We start from the raw sequence: 11,846 nt of genomic DNA on the forward strand, positions 1-11,846 counted from the left end.
CACTTCCGGCTAAAGACTTCAAAATAAGATGAGTTATTGTGACCTTGGACTCGAATCAGTAAATTAAAAGCATCACGAACTTTCGGCAGTTGTCCTGTGAACCGTTTTTTAAGAAATGGAAACAATGGGGGGGAAAGGGGAAAAACGGTGAATATACATATTTTCATTTTTAGATGAACGATAAACAGATTTACACAATATAAAAAAATTCATAGAGACTACAAATAAAAGAGTGGGACAAGTCAAACGCATTTAAGGCGGCTAGATCGATAAATTGCTCCGAGAGTATAAAATAAACTGTGAGTTGCAGTACCAACTTTTTCCATGTCGCGGCGGTAATACCAGTTTGAGGCGAACGTAAACACGGAAGTTAAATTGTTGGTCTAAGGCCGCTTCCGGTTTCCCACATTTGTACTGTTTTCAAACTGTGCTGCTGCTACTTGCCACTTGGAAAACGCTTTACTTTGCAAATGTTTACTTTTATTACATTCCGAACGCGCTTATAGAGTTGGAGGGGAGGGCGTCGTTTCGGGGGCGTTTGTGCGTCCGCTGCGGAGGCTTCACTGCGGCGAGCTAGACGTGTTAGCTCGCGGCTAAAGTGAGCCAAGTGATGGCCGCCGAGCTACTTTTCTTGCAAACTCTCTGACAAGCTCCGAGTCGGTTCGCGATGACGAGCGAGGAAGCCAAGAAGACCACGGCGGTCAACGAAGACGACGACGACGACGCCGCTTCCGCCTCCGCGCCCCCGTCCGAGTCCAACGAGCACGATTATGCCGACACTGATTTCGCCGACGCCTCCACCGCCACCCAACTTCCACCGTGCGTTGGGGATGATGATGATGATGATGATGATGATGATGATGAGGAGGAGGAGGAAGAGGAGATCCCCAAACCAGCCGCACGTCGTGGCTGTCGGCGGGCCAAGTCCCAGGAGGACAAGACGTGCTGTTGCTGCAAGGGTGTGTCATGGAGAATGTTCTGTTTTTGTAGTCTTCATTTGTAAAGTCTTGTAGCAGTTGGATCACAGGAGAACAATTTCTTGGGGCCCCAAGCAGAAATTAACTGGGGCCCACCTTCTAATCACCGTTTGTCTTCATTTTAAACATTTAGCGTCTCATTTGTGTGGTATGTGTGGTACAAGCGTCAACGTTATCGTGGTCGCTCATCCTGTGGGATAAAATATGTCAGGAAGTCACATAACGAAGTCCGCAAGTTACTTTGTCGTCAGAGATTTCTTCCAGGTGTTCTCGGCGTGAGATTTTTCTTTTTTTGTTCATTTTTTGTCCCCCCTCAACAGGTCAGTTTGAGCGGCAGGGCCGAGGCTTCAACCGGAGAGCCGTGTTCACCTTTACCACCCCGGAGGCCGCCCAGTGGGTCTTCCCTGACGCCGACGCCATCGGCAAAAAGTCGTTTGTGTGCGAGACTTGCGCGCAGGTCATCAGGACCAAATGCTGCCGCAAGAACAACGGCAAGAGGGTCGTGTGGCTCAAACCTGCCGAGGCCAAACAGGTGAGGCCATGCGCGGCCCGAGGGCACTTTGCCGTCCCTTTTGCTTTTCGTCTCGAGTTGCCTTTGACGAATTGTTTTGTGGGCGCAGGTGAGCGGGCGCCACAGGAAGAAGGGCCAGCGCATGGGCAAGAAGAGCCGCGCGGCGCTGCTGGTGAGCAAGTCGTGCTACCGCTCGGCCTTCCGCACGCTCTGGTCGGCCAAAGGCGCCCGCAAGCCCATGCTGGACTTCCTGAGCCGCGAGCTGCGCGAGGAGATGAAGACGCTGTCGCGCCACGCCGACAGCCCCTTCCACCAGAAGGTGTCCAGCAAGAAGCTGCTCTCCTTCTTCCCGTGGGCGCGCTGCCTCAGCTGGGCGCAGGAGCACGCGCCGCTCGTCACCACCTGCCTGCGCGCCCTCTTCCCCACCGTCAACGCGCTCGTCAAGAGCAGGCAGTAAGTGTGCACGCCGCGCTAGCGCAAGTCCGTCGAAAGGAAACGCGTCTTCCGCGTTCTCGCCGTCGCCATCGCAGAGATCGACATTGCCGAGGCTTCAACGCGCTTCTTTAACGCGTTCCCTGCCAGGCCAGTTCAAATCAATCTTTGACGTCTAATGCCGTCAATGGCAGTTGACAAAAAGTGGAAAAGAAATGACAAACACATCATAAATAAAATGTCACATAATTCTGCTTGATAGAAATGAAACATTCTCTCACAGCTGTTTAGGTGTAAAAAACAAACAAACATGTGAAATTAACTAAAATGATTTAAAAAAAAAATCTGATTTATATAAATGATATAAATACATAATGACATAATTTGTATGTCGTTCTTTAGGAAAAATAAGAAATGTAAAAAGAAAGTCACATAATTCTGATTTATGTAAAAAAAAAAAAAAAGTATGTTAAAAAGGTGCAAAACAAAATCGAATGAAAACTAATTCTGCTAATTTGGAAAAACATTAAATAAAATTAAAATTCCACTAGAGGGTAAAAAAAAGTTTTACAATCAAACCACATAAAATGTAAAAAATAATTAATTAAAAGTCAAAATTGTGCTTTTTAAAAAGGGTAAAAATATACTTTGTTAAAAAATGGCCTTTTTATGTATAAAAGAAAATGTTTAAAAAAATCTGGATTATGTAAAGAAAAATATTGCCAAATTTTTTTGTCTTAATTTAAACAAGTTATATACATCTGCCTTATGTGGGTGTGGGGGAAGCAAAGCTATGAATTATGAAATGTTGCCCCAAATCTGCTTTATAAAAAATAAAAATAATAAATAATGAAACTTAACATAACTCTGATTCACATTAAAAAAAAAAAAAAATATATAAAGATCAAGTCTTGAATAGTTTTATGTAAAAAAATAATTTGCATGCTTCTACTTAAAAAAATGTAAACAATGCAACATTTTTAAATTGGTAAGTTTCTCCTTAATGTAAAAAGAAAAAGAAAAAAGTTAATATCGCAATTCGCACATTTCCTATATAAATAACGTCCGTAATTCACAGTGTCCCAACCCCAAAGTAACAAGTTGTTTATGCTTGTGTGCACGTAGCCAGCTGTCGGCGTCGGAGGCGGAGCTTCAGGTGCTGCGTCGCAGCGTGCTGACGCTGGCGGTGCCACTTTTCACCCGGAACATCTGGACCAACAATTTCCTGCAGGCGGCGCTGGGGGCCAAACTGCGTCTGCAGGGCTGCTCCGGACCCGCCCTGGACACCCTCAACAGCCTGGGCCTGTGCCAGAACAAGGACACGGTGCGCCTGCGCCTGCACCGGCTGCGCGGTGGAGGCGGCCACAACAACAAGGCGGTGAGGCCAACGTTTCAAGATCATTTCAACATGATGAGAAAACATTACATCATTTGGGTTTGCGTAAAAATGAAAAAAGGCGTCATATAATGCAACTTTGAGCAAAAATGAAAAATAATCATGCAATTCTTCCGTGTTTAAAATATTTAATACAATTTTAAAAGACAACATTTTAAAATTACGACACATCACAAAAATCTGGTATTAAAAAAAGGCAAAGCATCACATTATTCTGATTTACGTTTAAAAATAAATAAATCTTAGAAAAGTGACACATCAAATTGATGTAAAACACAAAAAAAGTCAACTAATCCTGCTTTGTGTAAAAATAGTTGTTTGTTACAAAATGGGGAAAAAACAAGATTTACTTAATTTTACTTTAATTATCCTGCTTTATGGTTAAAAACAAAAAAGTAAACTTATGATTTACGTAAACATACAAAATGTTTAATAAGTAAAGATTTATAGTAAACGAATACAATTCAAACAATCACACAATTCTGCTTAAATTACACGCAGTCACTCTGCTTTGTTAAAAAGTAAAAAAAAAAATAAGCAAAAATTATTTTTAAAAAAAGGCAATAAATTGTATTAAATGTAAAAAAAAAAAAGGCTTTTTTTTTTAACTAAGCAAGAAACCATCACAAGATCATGTTAAAAATGCTTTTAACTCATTCACTGCCATTGACGGCTATAGACGTCAAAAATTCATTTAAACTATTTCTATTAGTTTAAAATTTTTTCCCCACTTTTTAATAACAAGAGTATAGAATCTAGGGAAAAAATTGTTTATTTAAAACAGATACAAAATTTGTGATTAATCGTGAGTTAACTAGTGAAGTCATGCAATTAATTATGAAAAAATGTAATTGCCTGACTCCCCTTATTTTTAAGTCTTTTCTTCTATCTTTTTTTTTTTAATTAATTGTAATTATTTTTTTTAATAATCTTTTTTCTTTTTTTTTAAAGAAAAGATTATTAAAACTCAGGCGATTATTTTTTTAAAATCCTAATCGCATGACTTCACTAGTTAACAAATTTTATATCCGTTTCAAATGAACAGTATTTTTTTTCTAGGTTTTCATACTCTTGTTAACAAAAGTGGGAAAAATGTTAAACTAAGAGAAATAGTTCAAATGAATTTTTGACGTCTATAGCCGTCAATGGCAGTGAATGAGTTAAAAATAAAGGGTGGTGGGGGTGTCAAAAAAATCCTGATTTAAAAAAATAAATAAATAAAGCTCTGTTTTATGTAAAGAATAACATTGATTCATCGTCACACTAGTAAAATTGGCACAATCAAAGCTGCAAAAGCAGCTCTGACATTTATTCCCTCTGTGACTTTCACACTGAGCTACGGGTATACCGTCACTTTGATGATGATGATGATGATGATGATGATGATGATGATGATGATGATGACCATTTTGCATTTTTTCTGACCAGAATGGAGGAGAGAGTCAAGACCACATGATTGACATGCAGGAAGATGACGTCGAAGATGATGAGGAAGAAGAAGAAGAAGAGGAGGAGGAGGAGGAGGAGGAAGAAGAAGAAGAGGAAGAAGAGGAGGAAGAGCGGAAGCGGGTTCGAGAGGTGCTGGAGAAGAGACGGAAGAGGAAGAAGAAGAGGAAGCGGGAGCGTGAGGAAGAGGAGGATGACGAGGATGAAGAGCTGGAGGAGGAGAGGAAGAGGAAGGTGGTGGTGGTGCGTCTGGGCCTGCTTAAGGGACATTCAGAGGTGGGGCGGGCCGACCTGTCGGCCCCCTGAGCATTCTGGGGAAGAAGAAAAAAAATCCTAGGAAGCAAACTACAAACACGAGGACACGAGGACGAGGATGATATTTCAGTGTCTCATAAGTATTTCGCATTCAACCCAAAAAGTCCAAACTGAGATGAGGGGCTTTGACTTTCTTTATAAGATATGAAAAAAAAGGAACAAAAGCGCAGATATGTTTGACTTCAGGACACGCAAGCTCAAACTGTAACCTTGTAAATAGCAACAATAAAAAACATATTTCAACACTAAACATGTTTTGTTTTTCAAAAAACTTGAAATGCTTTGTTGATGTTAGGATTGGAGCTTCAATAATTTGGTGATATTTATACACCAATACACAATTTTGTCTCATAGAATGTTTTAAATAAAACCTTTACTATAAAAGGTTTGAAAAAAGAAACACTTTACTTTACACGGCGGCCATTCGTAGTACTATTAATTGTGCTTCATTCAAGTGACTTGTTTTGTTTTAGTTTAACTTCAGCAAGAATCCTTCTAAAAGGCGTTTTAGTGTAGTCAGGTTTTTTTTTTTTTTTTTAATGACCATAAGGTGTTTTATTTTTAAAGCGAACATTTTTTAAAAACAAAAGAATGTACAGTAAGGCGTTTTTTTTTTTTTAAACAACCACATATATATATGGTCCATTTAAACGAAAACGACTTGCATGCTTGTTTAAAAAAACAAAAAAACATTGTCATAAAAAAAAAACAAAAAAAACAAAACACTTTACTCTATATGTAGTCATTAAAAAAAAAAAACTTACTTTACAGAAGCATAAGTAGAAAACTGATTCATTCTGAAAAATTGTGCGGTAATGTCAGCAATGTCTTTCTTGCTAATTGTTATGCATGTAAAAAAAAAACAAGCCCCCCCCCCAAAAAAGGTCCAACTTGGAAAAATGTCACTGGAAACTCAAATAATGTATGGAAGTGTTTTTCTTTAATTGTGGTAACAGTCATTTACATTGACAAACATCCACAGAGAAGCAGAAAATAGCCCGGCCTGTTTTACGACTTCATCTCCCGCTGCCTCAAACAAACAATTTTCTCGGGGGGGAAACAAAACACAATTCAGTCGCAAATGCTGCCGATACGCTACCTGATAAATATGTTGATAGTTCATTAGTTAAACTAACAAGACAGATCCAACGCTTGCTTGTTGCTTTCATTTTGAAGGCGAGGAAGGTAGGAGCGGAACTCGCGCGTTCCGGAAACATTGGACTGTATTTACAATATATTATTTTTCTTGGAATTTTTTAAAAACACATTTCCCGGCCTTTCACATGTTGAGGGTCTTTTTGATGGAGAAGATGATGTCTTTGATCTGCGGCACGCTGTTGTCCTCCAAGATCTTGGCGTACGGCATGGGGATGTCCACGCCCGTCACCCTGGTGGCCGGCGCGTCCAGGTAGTTGAAGGCTGGCCCTGAACATCGACGCACAAGAAGAAGAAAAAAAAAAAAAACATCACTTGGAGGTACAGGAAGTACAAAGAAAACAGGAAGAGCAACTGTTTTCTTTGTCACAAAAACTGAAGGGACTTTAAACGTTTCCCTGAGGAACACCATTCACAGCAGTGTCCAAGTTCAGATGACGTAGGCAGCAATATTTTGCTTGGAAAAACGGCTATTATGACATAAGTTTCGTACCGTGTTGTGGAAGAAATGACCACAAATTTGGCTAATTGATGCTTATCGAGAGCCCAGGCAGAAACTCAAGGCCGACTTTTCTTTTTGTCACATTTCTTTTGTGGTCGTTTCGTCTGAAAGCTAACATTGACTTGTTTTGAGAGTGTTTTTTTCACTCGTTTGATTTTTTGCCAACCTTTGTTTGGACTTTTGTTTTAATGGAGTTATTTTTTGAAGATAGTCAAGGTTACCCTCCATGATCTTGGCGCAGATCTCGGCCCCGACGCCAAATTGCGGCCAGCCGCCTTCCACCGTCACCAAGTGGTTGGTCTTCATCACGCTGGCCTCGATGCTCTCCACGTCCATGGGCCGGATGGTTCGCAGGTTGATCACCTTGATCGTCACGAACACAACACAAAAAAAAAAAAGGACAATTTAAAAACAAAGAGAAAAATATCAGCAGGACACTTTTGCTTTCGTACCTCGCACTCGATTCCCTCCTTGGCGAGGACGGCGGCGGCGTCAAGGCAATGGCCGACGTAGCGAGAGTGCGACACCAGAGTTACGTGAGAACCTGAACGACAGCAGAAGACCACATCAGGGTTTGCGTCGAGGTCCTTCGATGTCAAAAAACGACGGCATAGCGCGATCGTCGGTGAGGGAAGCGATCGGGAGCGGGATTATGACCAAGAAATATGGCGATAAGAGATTTGTCAGAACATTAGGAGGTACATTTGTACGTAAAAAGAGGGAACCAATCGAAAACAGGTAAGACAAACACTCAACGTGACCATACAAAAATTGGGGTACAGGACATATAAAAATATCAACAAAACTCAGAAAAAAAATATTTTGCAATTTTTTTTAAAAAAAAAAAAGTTTGAGGAGCTATATATACACACACACACTAGAATAATAATTTAAAATTAGGTTAATCTGGAAAAAAAAAATCTTAAAAAAAAAATATAACTTCATTTGAAAAAAAAAAAATCATAAAATATACAAAATATATAAATATATATATACACAAATTAGGAGAAAAAACAAAACAAACACTTATCAGCAAAATATCAATACATATATCTTTTTCTAATGTGTGAGGTTTTTTTGTACTAGTTTTTTATTTCAATTTGTGTAATTTGCAAAATATTGCTGGTAAAAAAAATGTTTTTATTTTTCTAATTTGTGTTTTTTTGTATTCATTTTTATTTTAATTTGTATATATTGGAACTGCAGTTTTCCCCTCCAATTTGTATATTTTCTTATAGATTTTTTTCCCCCATTCAAATTTATATATTTTAATTATTTATATTTCTTATTTTTTTCATTTGCCTAATTTTAAATAAAAATAATAATTTCAATAATAATTTCAATAAAAAATAATTCAAAAGTAGGCAAATCTGAAACAAATCGTAGTAGAAAAAATATAATAATTGAAAAAAATATAATAGTAAAAAAATATAGTTTTTTTAATGCAATACATGAACTGAAAAAATATAAACAATTAAAAAATATATATAAATATATAAAAAATAAAAATTGCCATTGCTCTTTTGTCTTAGTTTAACTAAAAGCTTGACAGTTAGCGTCTCGTTTGATTTCCGACAAAAATCAGCTGAAGACGAAAACTTTTGTGAGAGCTGAGAAATAAGCATCGAAAGGGTGGTAGCCCATTTTGCAAAAGCATCACGCAAGGAGTGAGGCTCCAACATCACGGTTTAAAGGCGGACGGCCATTGGCCGATTCTCACCTTGCCTCTCGACCTTGGCCTTGCCGATGGGCACGGTGAAGTCTTTGGACTGGGCCTCGTCGGACATCTCGAAGGGGACGCCGTACATCAGCTCGTTCTCCAGGAACACCACTGGCAAGGAACTTGCATCATCAGCACCAGGTTTTTTTTGGAGGGGGGGGGGGGGGGCATTTTTCGTTTGACGGCGAGACTCACCTGGGTTGTCGTCCCTGATGGCCGACTTGAGGAGGCCTTTGGCGTCCTCGGCATTCCACGGACTCACCACCTTCAGGCCCGGACAGTGAGCGTACCTGAGGACGACACAAACGATTGAAAAGTAAACACAATTGAATCATTTCAAAGGATTTTATGTTTTTAGTTACCTCCTTTAAAAAAAAACGATACTTAATTGTTGATTTTGTTTTTTTTAAAGAAAACATTTTTGACCACAGAAAATACCTATTCCCAGAAATTTGTCATTTTTACTTTTTATAAATTGTACTTGTTTTAGCTAATTATTTGATGTTTTTTTTTTTTTTGGAATCAATTTTTTTTTTGTTTTCTGTGATATTTTACTTCTTTTTTTTTTTTAATCGATTTTTTTTAAACTTGTTTAATATGTGTTAAAAATAATTCAGTTATTTAACTTATATTTTTCAGGCATTTATTTCCTATCCCAATGTTTTAGTTAAAAAAAAAAAAAGAAATTCATATATATATATATATATATATATATATATATATATATATATATATATATATATATATATATATATATATATATTTTTTTTTTCACATTGGTCTTCGAAGAGGAATATTTATTGGGTTTTTTTTAAGAAAATATTTTTAACCACATAAAAATACTTATTTCCAAAAATTCTACATTTTTACTTTTTATAAATTATACTTGTTTTATTTAGATATTTTTAATATAAGTTTTTTCTTTGTTTTAGCTCTTTTTTTTTGAAGAAACACTTGTTTTATTTATTTCAAATGTTAATTAATTTTTCACCTTGTTTTCTGTGATGTTTTAATTTGTAAAAAAATTACTTGTTTAATACGTGTTAAAAAATAATTTAATTTAACTTGTATTTTTCAGGTTTTTTTATCGCAATGTTTTACTTTTTTTAAATAATTTTAATTCTTAGGCGTAATCGTTAAAAGTTTTTCATGTGAATATTTTTTACATTTTATAGAATATTTTAATTTTTTGTCAACTTTAACTTTTTTTTTTAATAGAAGAGTTAAAAATGGAATATGGACGCTACATCACTTGTTTATTCTGATAGGACTTCATGATTTTTTTTTTTGCTTTTAATCAAGCATTTGCCCATATTTTATCATGGTATTATTTACCTGGGGACATTTTAATGGGCGGCGAAAGAGGTGAAAATGTCCCCTATGACAGGATGGAAGGTCAACTAAACCTCAGCTGCTTACCAAAGCAATGACAAGCCTTCGTGGTTACGACACGCGTGTAAAATGTGGACAGGAAGTAGCAACGCACCAGGCGGCGAAGCACTGCGAGTGCTGCGCGGCAACGCCGGCCGAGGCCCCGTTGGGCCCCCGGAAAACGATCGGCACTGACTGCAGCCCTGCCGACATGTAGTACGTCTTGGCCGCCGAGTTAATGACCTGGTCGATGGCTTGCATGGAGAAGTTGAAGGTCATGAACTCGCAGATGGGCCTCAGACCAGCCTGGAGAGGAAAATAATTTTAAAAAACATTTACTTTTTCTTTTAGCAGAATTTTTTTTCGAGGACAAGCCATCCGGCACGTAGAGACGCTCACCATGGCGGCTCCCACCGCGATGCCGGTGAATCCCATCTGGAATATACCACAAAGCTCTCAAATATATCTTTGAATTCAATATTGAATTCTATTGAATTAAATGTAGTGTTGGTTTGGGATGCTTTACATCAGAGCTTACCTCAGAAATGGGAGTGTCAATGATACGCTTGTCGCCGTACTTCTTCCACAGGCCTCGACTCACCTACAACGACACATAAACCAACATTACCTCCGCTGTACTGGATAAACATGAAAAAAAAAAACATACTTGGTGGAGGGGGGGGGAGCATAAATACTAGATGAGAAATACAAAACAAATACAACAACAACAACAAAAAATTTATGAAAAATGTCCGCACACCTTGTAGGCACCGTCATACTGGGCCACTTCCTCCCCCAGCAGGAAGACGCGCTCGTCCCGCTCCAACTCCTCGTCCAAGGCCTGGTTCAAGGCATCTCGCACCGTCACCTGAGGACACCAGAGAATTTCAAAATAAAAGAGAGTGAAACCTATTGCTTGATGGGGTTTTTTGTTGCTCATTTTTTTTAAAGGGTTGCCAAATGCCAATGTATAGATTCATTTTTTCCATCTGGTTGAGACAAGGCAATTTTATTTTTGTAGCACATTTCCTACACAAGGAAACTCAATTTGCTTCTCAAAAATAAAAGCACATCATCTAAAACTATCCACAAAGAACTGTAAACATTCACAAAGCAAAGAGAACAAATTATCTTACCAAAATTAGTAAAACAACAAATAATGACTTTGAGCAAATAAATGATTTAAAGACATTTAAAAGCAGAGTAGCTTTTTGAAGTGACTAAAGACCGTATGGTGAAATTGCCATCAGATAATTATGACATGTTCCGATTTCTAATGTAATAAGTTGGGAAACAACAATTAAACAATTTACAGAAGGATGATCAGCAGCAAGGCGTCCTCAAATGTGCTCAGTGGAGAGGATGTCAAAACTACATTTGACGTAAAAAGGGACGCAAGTGTGCCATCGACTCAAACCAGATGTTAATTTAGCCGCGGTGACGTTAGCCTGCTAGCTTCCAACACTGACCTGAACGGCGGCCGGGGCGCTCCTGTGAAAGGCCCGTCGCCGCAGCACCGACACGGCATTCTGTAGGAAGTCACAGACACGACATGACTCGTAAACGTGAGCAAAACGACAACATTTGACGTGTTTTCCACGTTCCGTACCCTTCCGGAGCGGAGAACGGACTTCACGGACAGCGCCATCTTGAACCTGTACTCCTATTGCCGATGAGAGGGCGAGGCCAGAGGGCGGTAAAGAGATTTCAACCAATCCAAGATGCGGTTTTAATGCAGTGACCAGGAAGTGTGGTCACAGAGAGCCAATCAGAGTAGGGTAAATATTAAAGAGGGCGGAGTGTTATTCAGAGGATCCAAGGGCACGACGCCGCAACATTAGACCGCATGCGTATGAGTCACAATATTACAATATTACGTACACCTGAACAAACCACCTCATTCAAGAGCACTTGATTTTAGATTTAAAATTGATCGCAAGTGGGCAACCAAATATTGATTACTGGCAGCGATATAGATGTTATGCTTCCACACTAAATCAAATATAACATTAATTTAGAAT

The 11,846-nt window shown here is 38.6% G+C and overlaps 2 protein-coding genes across 2 annotated transcripts; one reads left to right on the forward strand and one right to left on the reverse strand.

Moving 5' to 3' along the window:
* Positions 1-323: 323 nt before the first annotated feature.
* On the forward strand, positions 324-5,327 carry LOC144057164 (uncharacterized). The gene is made up of 5 exons (XM_077574472.1): positions 324-959; positions 1,298-1,509; positions 1,598-1,941; positions 3,046-3,298; positions 4,745-5,327. The coding sequence occupies exons 1-5, from the start codon at positions 668-670 to the stop codon at positions 5,066-5,068; spliced, it is 1,425 nt and encodes a 474-aa protein (XP_077430598.1). The 5' UTR covers positions 324-667; the 3' UTR covers positions 5,069-5,327.
* A 668-nt stretch (positions 5,328-5,995) lies between these two features.
* pdhb (pyruvate dehydrogenase E1 subunit beta) lies at positions 5,996-11,549 on the reverse strand. The gene is made up of 11 exons (XM_077572789.1): positions 11,435-11,549; positions 11,295-11,354; positions 10,586-10,693; positions 10,364-10,426; positions 10,225-10,260; positions 9,941-10,131; positions 8,650-8,744; positions 8,455-8,565; positions 7,187-7,278; positions 6,956-7,097; positions 5,996-6,502 (listed from the first exon to the last, which is right to left on the reverse strand). Exons 1-11 carry the CDS (start codon positions 11,471-11,473, stop codon positions 6,357-6,359), a joined length of 1,083 nt encoding a protein of 360 aa, XP_077428915.1. The 5' UTR covers positions 11,474-11,549; the 3' UTR covers positions 5,996-6,356.
* Positions 11,550-11,846: the final 297 nt, after the last annotated feature.

Source organism: Vanacampus margaritifer, chromosome 8 (genome assembly GCF_051991255.1).
Source record: "Vanacampus margaritifer isolate UIUO_Vmar chromosome 8, RoL_Vmar_1.0, whole genome shotgun sequence".
Lineage (NCBI taxonomy): Eukaryota > Metazoa > Chordata > Actinopteri > Syngnathiformes > Syngnathidae > Vanacampus > Vanacampus margaritifer.

Coding starts and splice junctions, on each gene's coding strand:
- LOC144057164 (XM_077574472.1), top strand. CDS start 668: ATGACGAGCGAGGAAGCCAAGAAGACCACGGCGGTCAACGAAGACGAC. Junction 1,510..1,597: donor AACCTGCCGAGGCCAAACAG/GTGAGGCCATGC, acceptor TTGTGGGCGCAG/GTGAGCGGGCGCCACAGGAA. Junction 3,299..4,744: donor GCGGCCACAACAACAAGGCG/GTGAGGCCAACG, acceptor TTTTCTGACCAG/AATGGAGGAGAGAGTCAAGA.
- pdhb (XM_077572789.1), bottom strand. CDS start 11,473: ATGGCGCTGTCCGTGAAGTCCGTTCTCCGCTCCGGAAGG. Junction 8,745..9,940: donor TCGCAGTGCTTCGCCGCCTG/GTGCGTTGCTAC, acceptor TGTCGTCCTCAG/GTACGCTCACTGTCCGGGCC. Junction 7,279..8,454: donor GGCCAAGGTCGAGAGGCAAG/GTGAGAATCGGC, acceptor GCTGTCGTTCAG/GTTCTCACGTAACTCTGGTG.